Consider the following 18,363-nt stretch of genomic DNA (forward strand, 5'->3'; position numbering starts at 1 on the left):
TTCTTTGTCCCTGACCCAACCGACTGAAGCTCACAAAAATGACTTTAGCACCTCAGGCTGCATGTGTTTAAAGAGCAGTAAGATAATGCTTATTCGCTTCCAGCTACCAGCGGATGTCCACTAGAGTTGGCTTCATAGAGTCTGAAATAATGTGGGAACACTTCAGTGATCAGTAGCACCAAAGACTTAAGGGCACTTAAGACTCCCCAGAAGTTGGCCCGCCGCCCCTTTAAGAAGAACCCAAGTCCTTCCCCGACCCTAGAAGTATAGGAGGGTCGTTTCCCTTAGGCCTCGCCTTGCTGTTTGGTCATTTCTCTGAAAGTTTCTGGTGTTGGGCGCCCCTCTTCCAGGCCTGAACGACGAAGGAACTACGTTACCCAGAAAGCCTTGGGTTGAGCGGCAGCGGTAATAACCCAATGAAAACCCGGAAAGGGAACATTCCGGCAGGACGAACCGCCTGGAGGCGGGGCTTCCGTCGTTTCCGTGGCGGTCGTTTTAGCGGTTCGGGGGTCTGTGGGCTCCGTCAGAGGACCCGGAACAGGGGTTGGAACTCAGGCGACGGACAGGGAAGGCACGAGAGGAGGCTTTGTCCCGTGGGGAGGCGGGTCTAGGGTCGGGGATACCGCCGCCTGCGAGGCCGGCCTGCAGACCTCGGTGCCCGCGACTGCCCGGGTCGCTCAGCTGTCATCGCTTCACTCCGCCCAGAGGCTCCGATGGCGGCGGCCGCGCCCAGGGAGCCGCCGCAGGTAAGCGCTCGTCCCCCGGGCCCTCCCCGCCGTCCCCCCACCCAGACCCCGGAGGCCCGAGCTGCTCGCGGCCCTGCGGCCCAGGCCCCGGCGTCGGACGGGGCGGCGGCGGTGGGCGGGGGCCCCGTGTGCGAGCGCCGGCGTGCCGGCGTGAGGAGCGGGCTCCGGGCCGGGGGGCCGGCCGGGGCAGAGGCCGGAGGGGGCCTGAGGCGGGAGGAGGCCGGAGGGAGGCGGGAGGGAGGCGGGAGGAGGCCGGAGGGAGGCCGGAGGGAGGCTGGAGGGGGCCTGAGGCCGGAGGAGGCCGGAGGGAGGCTGGAGGGAGGTTGGAGGGGGCCTGAGGCCGGAGGAGGCCGGAGGGAGGCCGGAGGGAGGTTGGAGGGGGCCTGAGGCCGGAGGAGGCTGCCCGCAGGGGACCGCGCGTGGGGCGGGGTCGCGCCGGGACTGGCGGGCCGAGGTGCCGTACCTTCGTTCTGAGGGCCCTGGGAGCCCTGGAGAATTTTGAGGAAAACAGAGACACAGTGTGCGCTAGGGTTTGAGAAAGCCTCCACAGTCTGTTCAGTAGAGCAGATTGCAGGGGTGGTGGGGGAGGTTGAGCCTTTTCCCAAGGACGCACGGCACAGAGGTTGGCCAGTCTGCCCGAGGTTACCTGGCTCTGGTGCCCCGCAGGGACACAGGGAAGGCCTGAGCCCCTGGAAAGCCGCCGTGGTCACATCCCTCGAAGACCTGCCTCTTCCCACAGGTTTCCGTGGTTGCAGAAGTGCTTTTGGAACCTGCACAGGTGAGTGGAGGTGTACCAGGCCCTCACTGGTCCCGTCCCACATTTTGTCCGTATTTGGGGTGTCATGAGACTCATCACCTGCCATTCTCCCAGCCCTTGATTTTGGGGGCCCTGAAGAATCCTAGCTCAGGCTCGAGTCTAGGCCAGGGTTTATATGGAGTGGTCCTCATTTGGGGCCATCAAAGGAAAGAGACGTGGAAGCTTCTTACAAAAACAGGTGTTGGTACGTGGACCTGCTTGGAGGTGAGGCTGAGCTCATTCAGGTGATGGCGGGCCTCCTTTCTTTCTGGTGAGAACACACTGGGGCAGGGCGCCAGAGTCAAGCTCAGAATGACTGCTGGTGAAGTTAGGCATCCATCTGGAGGCAAGGGAAGGTCTGGATCGAGGAAGAATGTGATTTTTTTTTTTTAAGATTTTATTCATTTATTTGAGAGAGAGAGTGTGAGAGAGAGCGTGGGGGGGGAGGGGGGAAGGGCAGAGGGAGAGGAAGAAGCAGGCTCCCCACGAGCTGGGAGCCCGAAGCCGGACTGGATCCCAGAACCCTGAGGTCCTGACCTGAGCCAAAGGCAGACACTTAACCGACTGAGCCCCCCAGGTGCCCTGGAAGACGATCTTATCTGGGTCTTAACACACTCCATCTGGTTGCAGAGTGAGGAACAGAGTGAACACAGCGACTAATGGGAGTATAAGGAAAGTGCAGACCCCAGTGACACCAGAGTCTGGTATCTCCTCTGATTTGGGGATCTTGGGAGAAGGAGGGACATGGGGTAGATGTGTGGGGATATGGATTATGGGTCTTCAGGAGTGAGGCTCTTCGTGGTTTCATCTTTCTCTATCCTGGCAGGGAAGTGTGACTTTTGAGGACGTGGCCCTATATTTCTCCTGGGAGGAATGGGATCTCCTAGATGAGGCTCAGAGATGCCTGTACCACGATGTGATGCTGGAGAACTTTGCACTCACATCCTCACTAGGTAAGGCCCTCACACCTACCCCTGTGCCCCGGGCGAGGCTCTGCCTTTCTCTTTTCTGTAAGAGCAGTTGTCACATCTGGACGATGGAGGCTGTTGCCTTCCCCAATTCCCTGGTTAGGTGCTGTGGTTTCTAGAGCTGTACTAAGTGCATGCCTACTTCTCTTCCTTTATTGCCACAACACCTGCTGTTTCAAACCCTCACAGGAAAGGATTCAGGATCAGTAGCCTTAATGTCAGCCTAATGGATCTTCCCCATTGAATGGTCTAGACTAGAGTCTTGGCCTCCTTGTAGAAAATCATTTGACCATATATGCAAGAGTTTATTTCTGGAGTGTTTATTCTGTTGCATTGGTCTATATTTGTCTTTATGACAGTATCACAGTGTTTTGACTACTATAGCTTTGGAGTAAATTTTTAAATTAAGAAGTGTGACTCCTTCAACTTTAGTCTTTTTCAAGATTGTTCTATTTGGTGTCCTTGAGATTCCATGTGAATTTTTCTTTTTTTTTTTTTTTAAGATTTTATTTATTTATTTGACAGAGAGACAGGGACAGAGGGAACACAAGCAGGGGGAGTGGGAGAGGGAGCAGGTTTCCCACAGAGCAGGGAGCTCGATGGCGGGGCTCAATCCCAGGACCCTGGGATCATGACCCGAGCCAAAGGCAGACGATCAACAACTGAGCCAGACAGGTGCCTCTCCAGGTGAATTTTTCTATTACTACAAAAAAATTTGGGATTTTGATAGGAATTGTATTGAATCTGTAGATGGTTTGAGGTAGTATTGATAACAGCATTAAATCTTTCAGTCCATGAATATAGATGTCTTTCCACTTACTAATTTCTTTAATTCCTTTTAGCAATATTTTGTAGTTTCTTGTGTTCCTATCTTTTACTTTCTTGGTTAATTTCTAAGTATTTTATTCCTTTGATACTATTATAAGTGTAATTGTTTTCTTAGTTTCCTTTTTAGATTGTTCTCTTTTTTTTTAAGGTTTTATTTATATATTTGACAGAGAGAGACACAGTGAGCGAGGGAACACAAGCAGGGGGAGTGGGAGAGGGAGAAGCAGACTTCCCGCTGAGCAGGGAGCCCGATGCAGGGCTGGATCCCAGGACCCTGGGATCATGACCTGAGCCTAAGGCAGACGCCCAACAACTGAGCCACCCAGGCGCCCCAATTGTTCATTATTGTACAGAAATAAAACTGTTTTTTATGTTCTTTTGTATCCTGTTATTTTGCTGAATTCATTTATTCTAAAAGCTTTTTAAGTCTTTAGGCCTAGTTTTCTGTGTATAATGTATTCACAAGCAAAGATGATTTTACTTATTCCTTTCCCTTTGGATGCCCTTCTTCTCCTTCCTCCTCCTTCCTCCTCCTCCTCCCCCGTTTTTTTTCCTGTCTAGAGCTTCCAGTACCATTTTGAATAGTAGTAGTGAATGTTGGCATCCTTCTTCCTGATCTTTGAAGAAAAGCTTTCAGTCTTTCACTATTGAATATATTAGTCATGGGTTTTAATCTTTTACTATATTAAGGTAGTTTCCTTCTATTCTTAGTTGCTGACTATTTTCATCATGAAAGGGTGTTAAATTTTGATAGATTTTTTTTTTAAGATTATTTATTTATTTGACAGAGAGACACAGTGAGAGAGGGAACACAAGCAGGGGGAGTGGGAGAGAGAGAAGCAGGCCTCCTGCCGAGCAGGGAGCCCGATGCGGGGCTCGATCCCAGGACCCTGGGATCATGACCTGAGCTGAAGGCAGATGCTTAACGACTGAGCCACCCAGGCACCCCTTGATAGATGTTTTTTATGCATCAGTTGAAATGATCATAGAGTTTTTTCCTCATTCTGTGAATGTGATGTATTACATTGATTAATTTTTGTATGTTGAACCATCCTTTGGTTCTAGAAATAAATCCCAATAGGTCATGGTGTATAATCCTTTACTTTGCTGAATTCAGTTTCCTAGTATTTTGTTGATGATTTTTTATCTTGATGAATTGTCAAGTATATTGGTCTACAGTTTGCTTGTAATGGCTTTGTCTATTTTTTATAAAAATAGGTGTGTGTTCTTCATTAAGTGGTTGGCAGAACTCACCAGTGAAACCATCAAGTCAGGGCTTTTCTTTTTCTTTTTCTGTTTTTTTCCAAAGGAAAACAGAGTTTATTTTATTTTTAATATTTATTTGAGAGAGAGAGATATCACGATCAGGGAGGAAGAGTAGAGGGAGAAGCAGACTCCACGCAGGGAGCCTGATGCAGGACTCGATCCTAGGACTCTGGGATCATGACCTGAGCTGGAGGCAGATGCTTATTTAACCAACAGAGCTACCCAGGGGCCCCAGGGCTTTCTTTGTCAGGAGGTTTTTGATTAGTGATTCAGTCTCCTTACTAGTACTCTCTTAAAATCTCTTTTAGTTCTGTAGAATTGGTAGTTACGTTCCCACTATAATTTTTCATTTTACTATTTTAGTTTTCCTTTTTTTTAAAAAAAGCCAATTTAGGTAAAAGTTTGTCAATTTTCTTTTTTTTTTAGAGATTTTTTTTTTAAGTAATCTCTAAACTCAACATGGGGGTCAAACTCAGTTCCAAGATCAAGAGTCATGCTCCACTGACTGAGCCAGCCAGGCACCCCAAAAGTTTGTCTAAATTTTGATAGCAGTTTTCAGTTTTGTTGATTTTTCTTTATTGTTTTTCTTGTCTCTATCTCAGTTCTAATCTTTATTATTTCTTTCTTTTTCTGCTAGCTTCGGGTTTCTTGGATCTTTTTGTAGTTCTTTAAGTTGTAAAGTTAAGCTGTTGATTCAAGATCTTTCTCCTTTTTAATGTAAGTGTTTATAACAATTTCCCCCTTAGTGCTGCTTTTGCTTCTTCACATAATTTTTGCTGATACTGTCTTTTCATTTTCATTTGTCTCTAAATCTAAGTATTTTCTAATTTCCCTTGTGACTCTTTGACCCATTAGTTGTTTAAAAATGAGTTGTTTAGGGCGCCTGGGTGGCTCAGTTGGTTAAGCGACTGCCTTCGGCTCAGGTCATGATCCTGGAGTCCCGGGATCGAGTCCCGCATCGGACTCCCTGCTCAGCGGGGAGTCTGCTTCTCCCTCTGACCCTCTGACCCTCTTCCCTCTCGTGCTCTCTATCTCTCACTCTCTCTCTCAAATAAATTAAAAAAAAAAAAATCTTAAAAATGATTTGTTTAATTTTCATAGGTTTGTGAATTTTACAGTTTTCCTTCAGTTTTTGATTTCTAACGTCACCCATTGTGACGAGGGTGTCATTTTGCTATTTGTTTGCTATATGCCTTGTAGCTTATTTTGTCCCTCATTTTCTGCATTATTGGCTTTTGATTTCGGTTGGCTTTTTGTAGTGAAATGTTCTGATTTGTTGGGTTTTTGTGGGGGGGTTGTTTTGGGTTTTTTTGGTATACTTTCTAGAGGGCTTTGTTTTGGGGTTTTTTTTTTTAGTTAATCATGGGGTTCACATTTAACATATAAAATTATAACAGTTAATTTATGCCAGCTTATCTTCAATCATATTTTTTTAAACTCTGCTTCTATATGACTCTGTCCTGATCCCTTTTAGTTATTGATGTCATGAAATTACATTTTGTGTGTGTTGTATGTCCAGAAATTTAGGTCAGTAATTGTTATTTATGTGTTAATCTCTTAAATGTAGAAAACAAAAGGTGGAGTTATAAACCCAGTTTACTAGCTTTTATAATTGTCTGTGTATTTAATTTAACAGAGACCTTTATTGGTCAAATGGCTTTGAGTTACTATCTAGTGTCCTTTCATCTCAACCTGAAGGACCCCCATTAGCATTTCTTGCAGGATACATCTAGTAGTAAAGAACTCCTTGGCTTTTATTTATCTGCAAGGTCTTAATTTCTCTCTCATTTTTGAAGGACAGTTTTGCTTGTTACAGGATTCTTGGTTTTTTTCCTTCAACACTTGGGTATATCAACCCACTGCCTCTGGCCTCTGTGGATTCTGATGAGAAATCTGATAATCTTTGGAGATCCATTGTATGTGATGAGTCGCTTCTGTCTTGTTGCTTTCAAGATTTTCTCTTTGCCCTTTGCTTTTGACACTTGGATTATAATGTGCCAAGTGTGAGTCTCAGAGTTTAGCCTGGTTGGAGTTCGAGCTTCTTAGATGTTAATATTTGTGTCTTCCATCAAATTTGGGAAGTTTTCAGGCATTTTTTCTTCAAATAAGCTCTCTTTCCTTTTGTTTCCCTCTTCTTCTTCTAGACTAACACATTGCATATATTGGTTTACTGATGGTATCCCATAGGTTCTTATGTTCTGTTCACTTCTGTTCAATCCTTTGTCTTTCTTTTCTTCAGATTTGATATCTTCAAGTTCACTGATTGTTTCTTCTGACTACTCAAAGCTGTTTTTGTATCCCTCTACTGAGTTCTTTTTTTAAAGATGTATTTATTATTTATTTTGAGAGAGTGAGAATGAGAGAGAGAGAGCACATGAGAGGGGGGAGGGTCAGAGGGAGAAGCAGACTCCCTGCTGAGCAGGGAGCCCAATGCGGGACTCGATCCCGGGACTCCAGGATCATGACCTGCGCCGAAGGCAGTCACTTAACCAACTAAGCCACCCAGGCGCCCCCTCTACTGAGTTCTTTCATTCAGTTATTATACTTTTCAGCTACAAAATTTCTTTTTGATTATTCTTTATGTTTCCTATCTCTATTGGTATTTCTGTTTTGGTCATGCAACATCTTGACTTTGTCCACATTTTCTTTTAGCCCTTTGAGCATCTTTTAGACAAATATTTTAAAGTCTTTGTCTAGGGGCACCTGGGTGGCTCAGTCAGTTAAGCGTCTGCCTTTGGCTCAGGTCATGATCCTGGGTCCTGGGGTCAAACCCCACATTGGGCTCCCTGCTCAGTGGGGAGCCTGCTTCTCCCTCTCCTGCTCCCCTTGCTTGTGCTCTCTCTCTGTCAAATAAATAAAATCTTAAAAAAAAATAAAGTCTTTGTCTAATAAGTACACAATGTGGTCTTTCTCAAGGACAGTTTCTCTTGTTCTTTTTTTTTTTTTTTTTTTTTAGAATGGGTTAACTTTCCTGTTGGTTTGTATGTCCTGTGACTTGTTGTTGTTGAAAACTGGACATTTGGAGGTTGGTGTTTGTTTGTTGAATGGTTGTAGGGTGTCTCTACTGGAGATCAGTCTGGGGTGTAAACTTCAGGTCTTCTCTGTTTTTTTCTGAGACTGTGCCTTTCCCTGGGCATGTATGATGATTTTCTCTATTCCTCCATGTATGTGATTTTGAATATCCTAGTCCTTGAATTTCTGCCTCCAAAAAGGGGAATAAGAGAAATGTGACGGGAGGGTGGTGGAGGGGATAGACATCTGCCCTTTAAATCCCCTGAGTCAGGAGAGGGAGAGGTTTCGCAACAATGACTGCCCACCTGTATGTCACATCTCCACCATCAGAAGCACATATCTGTGCTACTTGGAGAACAGAGTCCTTATTGCCCACCCTGGCTCCAGCAAGCTCCTCCAGGAAAATATGCATGGCTGCCTGCTGAAGCTCAGAGTTAGACAAGTTGGGACATGGATAACTTACACAATGCTAATAGCTGATATTGACCAAAATTAAAGCAATTTAGCATGTTGCAAGCCTTCATTAGACTGTAGAGTTGCAAAATAGTTACATCAGATTGATTCTGTCAGTGCATTTGTGATCCAGGTGAGGAGACAGGCTCTGGGTGCTTACTATCCCACCATCTTCCCTCTAACTCGGCCTGGAGGTACTTTTTGTAGTATCTTTCCTGTGATCCGTTGTGTGCTGAGTTGTTCCAGGCCAGTATTAACCACTGACCCGTCCTGTCTTACCCTTAGGATTTGGATCTTCCAGGTCCCATGCAGTTGCTCAGCTGGGGTTAGGGGAAGAGTCCCCTGTGCTTCCAGTCTCCACAAGATGGGCCCCCAGAGGGCCTGACCCAGGTGAATGATAGCTGGGGGAGAATGCGATATTAGAGCTTTGTTCAAATCATACCAGGAACCTGTCATGTTTGACTTGTGTTTTGGTGCCTTTGCTGGTGGCCAAAATTCACTTCTACCTTCCCTTCTCCATTCTTGACACTTTGCTGACTTGTCATTTTTATTCTTTCTCTAGCCCCAGGCTAATCCCCATCTCTGTGGACCTTTTTTCTCACTCATTCCTCACACTCTTCTCTCCACAGTGATTTTCAACGTTGTATTCTAAAATATGCACATATTTTTTAAGAATTCTTTTTAAGATTTTATTTTTATTTATTTGACAGAGAGAGGCACAGTGAGAGAGGGAACACAAGCAGGGGGAGTGGGAGAGAGAGAAGCAGGCCTCCTGCCGAGCAGGGAGCCCAATGCGGGGCTCGATCCCAGAACCCTGGGATCATGACCTGAGCTGAAGGCAGATGCTTAACGACTGAGCCACCCAGGTGCCCCAATTCTTTTTTTTTTTTTTTTTAAGAGAAGGGTGGGGGGCAGAGGTTGAGGGAGAGAAAGAATCTTAAGCAGGTTCCACACGCAGCACGGAGCCTGCCGTGGGGCTCAATCTCACTACCCTGAGATCACAACCTTAGCTGAAATCAAGAGTCAGATGCTTAACTGACTAAGCCACCCCAGGCACCCCATCTTTTATTTATTCTTAAAACCAGTTATTTTGTTCCAGTCAGATTTTCCTACATGTGGATGTAGACTTCTGCACAGCATCACATATTACCAGCAGATGTAATCCTGCTAAAAGCCATTAACATGAGTTGTAAAACATGTGTTTCACCCTGGCCCAACCCTTTCCTTGTATCCTGTGCCCAGTGAGGCCTTCCCAATTCTTTTTTTTTTTTTTTTTTTTTAGAGAGAGTGATGCAGTTAAGTTACATTATGGTCAGAGAACATACTTTATTATTTCAATCCTTTTAAAAAGCATTGAAGTTTGTTTTATGGCCTACTATATGATCTATTCTGGAGAATGTACTGTGTGCACTTGAGAGAAATGTGTATCATGCTGTTCTTAGGTGGAGTGTCATAGAGATGTATGTTAAGTCTCTTTGGATAAAGTGTTCAAGTCTTCCATTTCCTTGTTGATCTTCTCTGATTTTTTTTTTTTTTAAAGATTTTATTTGAGAGAGAATGAGAGACAGAGAGCACGAGAGGGAAGAGGGTCAGAGGGAGAAGCAGACTCCCTGCTGAGCAGGAAGCCCGATGTGGGACTCAATCCCGGGACTCCAGGATCATGACCTGAGCCGAAGGCAGTCGCCCAACCAACCGAGCCACCCAGGCGCCCGAGGCCTTCCCAATTCTTGACCTTGGGTACCCAGTAGTACAAAGCAGCTGCTTTCAAAACCTAACCCCAACTTCCTTTTCCTGAAAACAGTTCCCATATACTGGTTCTTTAATATGTCAGGTGTACATGTGTGATGGTTTTTGCTCCTTCCCAATAAAGTCAACAGGTATCTCATCATCACTTCTTTGCTTTCAGGTTGTTGGCATGGAGTGGAGGATGAGGATGCGCCTTCTGAAGAGAGCATTTCTATAGGAGTGTCACAGATTGGGACTCTCAAGGCAGGTTCATCTTCCCAGAAGGCCCAGCCCTTTGAACTGCATGGCCCGATCTTGAGAAACATTTTGTACTTGGCTGACCACCAGGAAACATATCTTGGGGAAGAACCATATACATGTAGGAAACAATTCTGTTTAACTGCCAATCTTCAACAGTACCAGGGGCAGCACACTAGAGAGATATCCTTCAGAAGTTATGTGGACAGAGCCTCATTTATAAAGAACTGTACAGTCCACGTGTCAGGGAAGCCCTTTACCTATGAGGAGACACGGAAGGACTTCTTAGCCAGCGTGGGATTTCTCCAACAACACGTCACTCACACTGGGAAGAAGCCGAACAATGAGTGTGAGGCTGTCTTTCACAGTGGAAGAAGTCATCACAACTGTGGAGAATGCAAGAAAGCCTTCAGCTACACAGACACACTTGCTCAGGACCAGAGAGTTGCCACTAGAGAAGGAATTTATGAATGTGGCAAATGTGGAAAAGCCTGTACCCGAAGATGTAACCTCATTCAGCACCAGAAAGTCCACACTGGAGAAAGACCTTACGAATGCAGTGAATGTGGAAAATTCTTCACCTATTACTCCAGTTTCATTATACATCGGAGAGTTCACACTGGAGAAAGGCCCTACGAGTGCAATGAATGTGGGAAATCCTTTAGCCAAAGCTACAGCCTCAATAGCCATAGGAAAGTTCACACTGGAGAGAAGCCTTATGAGTGCAGGGAATGTGGAAAATCTTTCAGTCAAAGGTCCAACCTCATTCAACATCAGAGAGTTCACACTGGAGAAAGGCCTTATGAGTGCAGTGAATGTGGGAAGTCCTTTAGCCAAAACTTCAGTCTCATTTACCACAGGAGAGTTCACACAGGAGAAAGGCCTCATCAGTGCAGTGAATGTGGGAAATCCTTCAGCCGAAGCTCCAGCCTCATTCACCACAGGAGACTTCACACTGGAGAAAGGCCTTATGAGTGCAGTAAATGTGGGAAATCCTTTAAGCAAAGCTCCAGCTTCAGTTCACATCGGAAAGTCCACACAGGAGAAAGGCCTTATGAGTGTGGGGAATGTGGAAAATCCTTTAGCCATAGCTCCAACCTCAAGAACCACTGGAGAGTTCACACTGGAGAAAGGCCTATTGAGTGCAGTGAATGTGGAAAGTCCTTTAGCTGCAAATCTAACCTCGTTAAACACCTGAGAGTTCACACTGGAGAAAGGCCTTATGAGTGTGGGGAATGTGGAAAATCCTTTAGCCAAAGCTCCAGCCTCATTCAACACCAGAGAGTTCACACTGGAAAGAGGCCTACTGAGTGCAGAGAATGTGGGAAATCCTTTAGCTCCAAATCTGACCTCATTCAACACCAGAGACTTCATACTAGAGAAAGGCCTTAGATGTACAGGGCTGTGCAGTTTCCTTTTAGATAATTACACTGGAGGAGAGATGTTGTGAGGAAGCCATCTACCTAAATTTAAGCCCATACATCTTAAAATCCACGGTGGGGAGATCTCCCTTTAGTTGAAGTATGTGTGAATCTATAACTGTCTAGGGATCTTGCCTGATTTATGTCACTGCCAGTTTCTGTGAAAGAGTTTTGTCACCTCTACCACTCAGCAGGTTCACACAGTGTGCATTAGTACATTAGTTACCACCACAATGTGCCCAGGGAAGCTGCCTCTTTCCCTCCTCTTCTGCTGGAGGAAATCATGATTATTCTTAAGCCCTTATAGGGTCTTCATTCTCTTCTCGTGTAGAAGTTAGGGCATGGCCCAGTGGACCCAATCTGTGTTCTGCTGGTAACTTGCCAAGAAGGACCGCATTTTCAAGGATGTGTTAGTTTTGTGTGACACTCCTCTTGGATTTTCCTATCCTCCAAGTCACCAACCTGGGATCTCCCTGCCTCATATTGCTTTGGATTTTACAGTAATAAAGACATTATTGTTGGGGTTCTATTCACTGTGTGAGGTGATTTGAAAATGGCTGTGCTCTGCCAGCATTAAGGAATGAACAGCTTTGTTGGGGTTCCCAATGCTTTGTGTGCCTGAGAGATGACAGTTTGATGAAAGAAAATAGCTCTCTTTCCAGCTTTGGCTTAATATACACTGTTGCCTGAGGTCTCCTAGGAAAGACTGCAGGGCCTTGTCCTAATTTATGAACTGGGTATCGGGATTTTTTTTGTGGGCTCAGAGAACACTCTGAAGAGTCAGGAAGTTGTGACAACCTCCAGTGCTTCTGAGAACTACACGAATTGTTTTTCTCTTTCACAGTGGATGTCATATAATGCTCAGTAGTGTTGAGGGGAATCTCTACCCCACACCCTGCAAAGGAGCCATGTGCCCTGATACCCAGAATTCTCTAGGCTAGTGTCATGGTGAGAACACAGGGCCCTGGGGGAACTATAATCAGTACAATAACACTGCAGTGGAGAAGACTGCAGCAAAGTAGATGGCATGTGCCCCTTTTAGCATTGCATCAACAAATACTCCAATGACTGTGACTGTGCAGAATCAGTGTGCCCAGAAGCTCTCAGGCCCTCCAGGTATGTGCATCTTTTGTGGCTGAGATCTTTGTCAAAGAAAATAAGCTGTTGGTTTTGTGGATTCCCATAGCCTTTCTGGTAGAGTTCACCTAAAGGCCAATTCTACACAGATAGGAAAACAAGCATACAGAGAAAGGAGATCCCTTAGTCCCTCAGTGTGGCTCTGTGACCTAGCCAAAATTCCTGTTCACTGAGTGGAATGGATTTCCTTGCTCAGAAATATTTGCTACCACTAAGGCAAGGCTGCTCCTCCAAGGTCATCAGGAAAGAGACAGAGTCAATATAGGGCTGCCAAACCTGATTTTATGAAAAGAGTGGGAGACCTAGGGTTTTGTATTTTTTGTTTGTTTTTTTTTGGAACTATTTCATAGAACTTTATTCAGGTATAGTTGACATGCAATATACTGCACCTATTTGAGGTGTACAGTTTAAGTTTTGACATACGTATAAACCCACAAAACTTCATCATAATCATGATTATGAACATGTCCATCACCCCTAATTTGCCTCATGTCATTTTATAATCTGTCTTTCCTGTCCCCAGGCAACCTTTGATTTACCTTCATTTATAATAAATTAGTTTGTATTTTCTAGAATTTTATATGATGAGTCATAAAGTGTTTATTCTTTGGTTTCATTCATGATTTATAATTATTTTGAGATTCTTCAATGATGCTTATATAAATATTTCACTCTACTGCTGCATAGTATCTTTTCTATGGATATACCACTTGTTTATCCATTCATCTGTTAGGGGCCTTTGGTACCTCGTTTTGTCGATTGCAAATAAAGCTGCTAGAACATTTGTGTATAATTTGATATGTATATATATAGTTTTCATTTCTCTTGTGTTAGTAATTCAGAGTAAAATGCTTGAGTCATAAGATAGGTGAATGTTTAGCTCATTAAGAAACTGCTCAAACTGATCTAAAATGATTTTTTGCTTTTGCATACTCACCAGGAGTGCATGAGCGTTCCAGTTCTTTAACATCCTTGCCAGTCCATGGCATCAGTCTTTTGGTTCAGTCTTTGGAATTTACCCTTTTAACAAGCAAGCAGTAATTTTAATCGCATTTCCGTAAGGATTTATGATGTTGAACTTTTTTTTCTTGTGTTTGTCATCTGTATATCTTCTTGATAAAATGTCTATTCATATCTTTTGCCTATTTTTTAATGAATTGTGGCTATTTCCTTTTTTATTAACAAAGAAGCAGCTTATTTTTGTTCCTCAGGTGTTTTTGTGCTATGTACAAGGTAAGACTACATACACCACACACTTTTAAGTTTAATCTGCATTATTTACATATTTTCCATTATGTTCTTAAGTCTAGACTTTCTGTAATACATGTAAGTCCTGGTTTGTAGTGTCTTTTAAGTTCTCTGGTGTAAATACTCCCACTATGGCCAATTTCAAGCTGTCAATGTGATGTCACTGAGCTCAGTTGGGAAGAGTTGCCACAGGCACAGCATTCTATCTCCACCCTTCTGATCCAGGAGCTGCAAATAACCTGTAGAACATAGACGATAATAAAACATACTAAAATGATTAAGACATGGCAATTTGAGAAGATTTATTTAAGACTTATAATTAACAACTATAAACTGTACATAGTTAAGATATACATTTTTTATTATGTTAATCACCATACATTACATCATTAGTTTTCGATGTAGCGTTCCATGATTCATTGCTTGCCTATAACACTCAGTGCTCCATGCAGAACGTGCCCTCTTTAATACCCATCACCAGGCTAACCCATCCCCCCACCCCTCTCCCCTCTAGAACCCTCAGTTTGTTTTTCAGAGTCCATAGTTTCTCATGGTTCGTCTCCCCCTCCAATTTCCCCCCCTTCATTCTTCCCCTCCTGCTATCTTCTTTTTTTTTTTTTAACATATAATGTATTATTTGCCTCAGAGGTACAGATCTGTGATTCAACAGTCTTGCACAATTCACAGCGCTCACCATAGCACATACCCTCCCCGATGTCTATCACCCAGCCACCCCATCCCTCCCACCCCCCACCACTCCAGCAACCCTCAGTTTGTTTCCTGAGATTAAGAATTCCTCGTATCTGTGAGGTCATGTGATACATGTCTTTCTCTGATTGGCTTATATACATTTTGATGTTCTGATACATCCTTAACATCCCTGAAACCAAAAATTTCATTGAAAACATAAAAGAAGATCTGTAATACTGATGATCATTCAGTTTAATACTTCAGTTGTTCAAGAAACAAAAACAAAAAGCAGGCAAGATATCTGAAATACAGGAAATTCTTGGGAAAAAGTCAAACTTTGAAGATGGTTTTCTCACAAAGGATCAGCAAGAATGCAAATTAACAGTTGAGATGCAATTTGCCAACATCTTATTCTGGGGTTAAAGTGTGTTTTTATTATGAGCCCTCTGGAAATTTGTATCTTTGTTTTTGTTGACAGAAAAACCATGAATAATCCAACATAATTCTCAGCTTGGGGTTCCATAAAATGATTGGCAGATTTCAGTAAATTTGAAAACATTCAGAGGGAACATTTAAAGTGTTACTATGCTCTCCACATTCTTGATATTATCACCCATATTTAACTGAGGAACAAGTCTTAGCCTCTAATTTCTAAAGTTTCCCAGTGCATATAAATTAAGGTTTATTGAAATCTCACATTTCGGTTACCCACATTTGGTATTTTTTTTTTAAGATTTTATTTATTTATTCATGAAAAACAGAGAGAGGCAGAGGGAGAAGCAGGCTCCCAAGGAGCAGGGAGCCCAATGCAGGACTCGATCCCAGGACCCTGGGATCATGACCTGAGCCGAAGGCAGACGCTTAACCATCTGAGCCACCCAGGCGCCCCTGGTATGTTTTTAATAACAAGAATACAAGTAGCACTCGTGTTTGGAGAAGATGATAGCTGTCTCTTGTCTCCCTGCCTCAGATCTAGGGCTGGATCTCAGAACACATCTCACTAGCTATAATCACAGCTATCTATAGGCATCTGGCAGAGGCTAAATGGATTTGTGTAAATTTAGCCTCATTTATTTAAATGAAAAATTTAAAATTCAAAGATGACATAACAAAAGGAAGTAGTAGGCAAACGTCAGTAGGCAAAACAACAATTGAATCAATTCAATAAAAGAAACTGGAAAAGGGCCAGGAATCACTTTTGAAGGTGTATCAAGAATATATTTAACATACAAATTAAGTAAGGTTCATTGACATGTAGGAAGTAACCAATTTTGTTTACATCTGAGAAACCACAGTAGATATCAAAGAATCCTCAGAGGAATGTCATTTCATGGTAAGTTACTGCTACCTTGGTCCCACCTATTAAAGTCCCTGTACTCACATAATTGAAATGAATGAAGCCATTCAGTCGTCTGCTTGCAAGTATTTTGCTGTTCTATGTGCTCTATTCAGTGCCTATTTCAACAACCTTTCAATCACATTCACTGTCAAAGGTGAATTCAACAGTTTATCACTTTATTCAGTTTCCTGTGGGATACCTCAAGTTCAGCCATCACATACAACCTCTACTGGCAAAACCCTAATTGGTTTTAGCTGTCCCCAGGCACCCATGTATAGCACTACATTGATGACATCCTCCTCCGGGGGAACTTACTAGACATACAGGATATGAAAACAATCGTTGCGCTTACAGAGAGCAGATGGACTCTTGCCCCGCTCCCCATAAAGTTCAAGGTCATGCCACCTCAGTGAGTCTTAGGTTCATCTAGTGTGCCTAAGGGCCACTCTACTCTTAATGTCGTTAAAAGGCAACTTCTAATTTTGTCAGCTTCAGTAGGTCTCAAGCAGGCCAAACTGAGTCTTTCTGGCTTCTGAAAGCAATATATTCTCCATTTACAGATACTACTAAGGTTTATTATGCACTCACCCACAAATCAGCCTACTTTTGGGATCTTTACAACAAAAGGCCCTGGATTCAGTTCAGATGGCCATACAACAGGCCCGTCTCTTAGTTGCCTACTGGCAACTACGTGATGGAAGTTCTGGTGCTCACCTCCTATGTTTCTTAGAGTTTCTGGACCAGTCATGCTGGCATAAGGTACCTATAAGCTTTTCTGGTGCAGAAAGCTGCCTGTTTCAATTCCACATTACATGCCCTTTGAGCAACAACTGCTGGCTGTATGCTGAGCCCTTTTGGAAATGGAGGCTCTCACGGGACCTGACCCTGTGACATTCTATACTCAGTTACCCATTATTTCCTGGGTCATGAAGGCAACATCCCATAAGCTTAGCCTGACCATCAAGGCTTTGATATGGGATGGAGTCAAACCTGGACCCTCTGGTGTATCCCACCTGAAGGAAGAGGGCCTTACCTGTCCTCAGTCTCTGGCCAGATGCCACAGTGCTGAAGGAGGGCACCCTTCTCCTGGACCCTTGATTTCCTGAGGATACCTTTACGATCAACTAAGTGAACAACAAAGGGGATCACATACTTTATTGATAATATTGCCACCAGTACATGTGATGGAATTCTCTCGAGAGCCGCTTGCTTTTCTTCCTCTAAACAGGACATCCCTGAAAATGGACCCAAGATTCAATACAAGTGGCCTAACTCCAGGCAGTCATCTTAGCATTGGGGGATGCCTGGCCAGCAAATGACTCCAGTGACACTTCACAGACTCCTGTGCAATTGCCACTTCTTTGGTGCAACCAATGGCAATAATTTCTCATTCGAGACTTCCCCTTCTGAGGTGAAGAACTTTACCCCAAAGATGCTAATTAACGTCACCTATGTCTGCCCATGCCAAATTTCATGCTATTAGGGCCTTGTTTAATTCCCAAGCTGATAGATTGGGACAACTTTCAAAACCTTAGGTGGAAACTATGTCAGATGACCCTCCAGATCCCATTTGTCTTTCTTTGGCACAATGGACCCACGAAATGTCAGTCACAGAGGAACCTCAGCCCTTGAAGCTTGGGCTAAATTCAAAGAGCTTCCCCCACTCTCCTGTCATGGCCAACATGGTGACAAGTCAATGCATTCTATGTGGGAACATTGTCATTGGCAATACAATGGAGGGGTGCCATCCCAGAGGGATCTCACTCCTGTAGTCACCAGCAAATCAATTTTATCAGGCATCTGCCTGCCTCTGCCAACGCCACTTATTATGACTTAACAGTAGTGAATACCTACCCATATATCTTATTTTCCACCCCACTAAACATGCCACTGATGCAGCTACTATACAAAGCCTTACAAAAACACTCCATTCCCTTTAGATTTCAGACATTATCAACATTGAATGAAGCTCTCACTTTAGACCAAGGTGTTCAACAGATATTTCACCTTGCCTATCAGTCCCAGGCTGCTGGTCATATAGAATGCTTCAACACCTTACTTAAATCTTTTGGAAATTACAAACAACAAATGATCTTATAAATGGGTCTCCCTCCTACCACTGGACCTCATTATACTAAATTCCCAGCCCTTGGGTTCCTCTACTCAATATCAGAATGCACTGAAATCAGTTGCCTTTGCTTACCTTCTGCAGTGACACTTCACATATCAGCATCTACAAAGATCATATTGATTAGGCATTCCTCCTTGTTCCTCTTCTCTTTTATGTCTTTTTTTAAAAGATTTTATTTTTTTTATTAACATATAATGTTTTATTTGTTTCAGGGGTACAGGTCTGTGATTATCTGTCTTCTGTCTTTTTTGGTCTTGCCCCAGTCCTGAGTGGGATGGAGGCCAGGTCAAGGCTTGAGGTACTGTGAGATATGATCATCTCACTATCAAATGTCCCTTTGGCTAT

General features: G+C 43.7%; 1 protein-coding gene across 6 annotated transcripts; it reads left to right on the top strand.

The window, feature by feature from the left end:
* The first annotated feature begins 446 nt into the window (after nucleotides 1-446).
* Nucleotides 447-14,139, top strand: ZNF211 (zinc finger protein 211). 6 transcript variants are annotated; one of them, XM_025849330.2, is made up of 6 exons: nucleotides 447-746; nucleotides 1,413-1,524; nucleotides 2,173-2,246; nucleotides 2,369-2,495; nucleotides 8,355-8,459; nucleotides 9,976-14,139. In XM_025849330.2, the coding sequence occupies exons 4-6, from the start codon at nucleotides 2,462-2,464 to the stop codon at nucleotides 11,442-11,444; spliced, it is 1,608 nt and encodes a 535-aa protein (XP_025705115.2). In that variant the 5' UTR covers nucleotides 447-746; nucleotides 1,413-1,524; nucleotides 2,173-2,246; nucleotides 2,369-2,461; the 3' UTR covers nucleotides 11,445-14,139. The 6 variants fall into 6 exon arrangements, with proteins under 6 accessions (XP_025705115.2, XP_025705116.2, XP_073745101.1 ...); XM_025849331.2 differs by having other exon boundaries at nucleotides 1,486-1,524; XM_073889000.1 differs by lacking the exon at nucleotides 2,173-2,246.
* Nucleotides 14,140-18,363: the final 4,224 nt, after the last annotated feature.

The sequence above is a fragment of the Callorhinus ursinus genome, unplaced genomic scaffold (genome assembly GCF_003265705.2).
Source record: "Callorhinus ursinus isolate GAN/ISIS: 27379988/994484 unplaced genomic scaffold, GSC_fseal_2.0 scaffold100, whole genome shotgun sequence".
Lineage (NCBI taxonomy): Eukaryota > Metazoa > Chordata > Mammalia > Carnivora > Otariidae > Callorhinus > Callorhinus ursinus.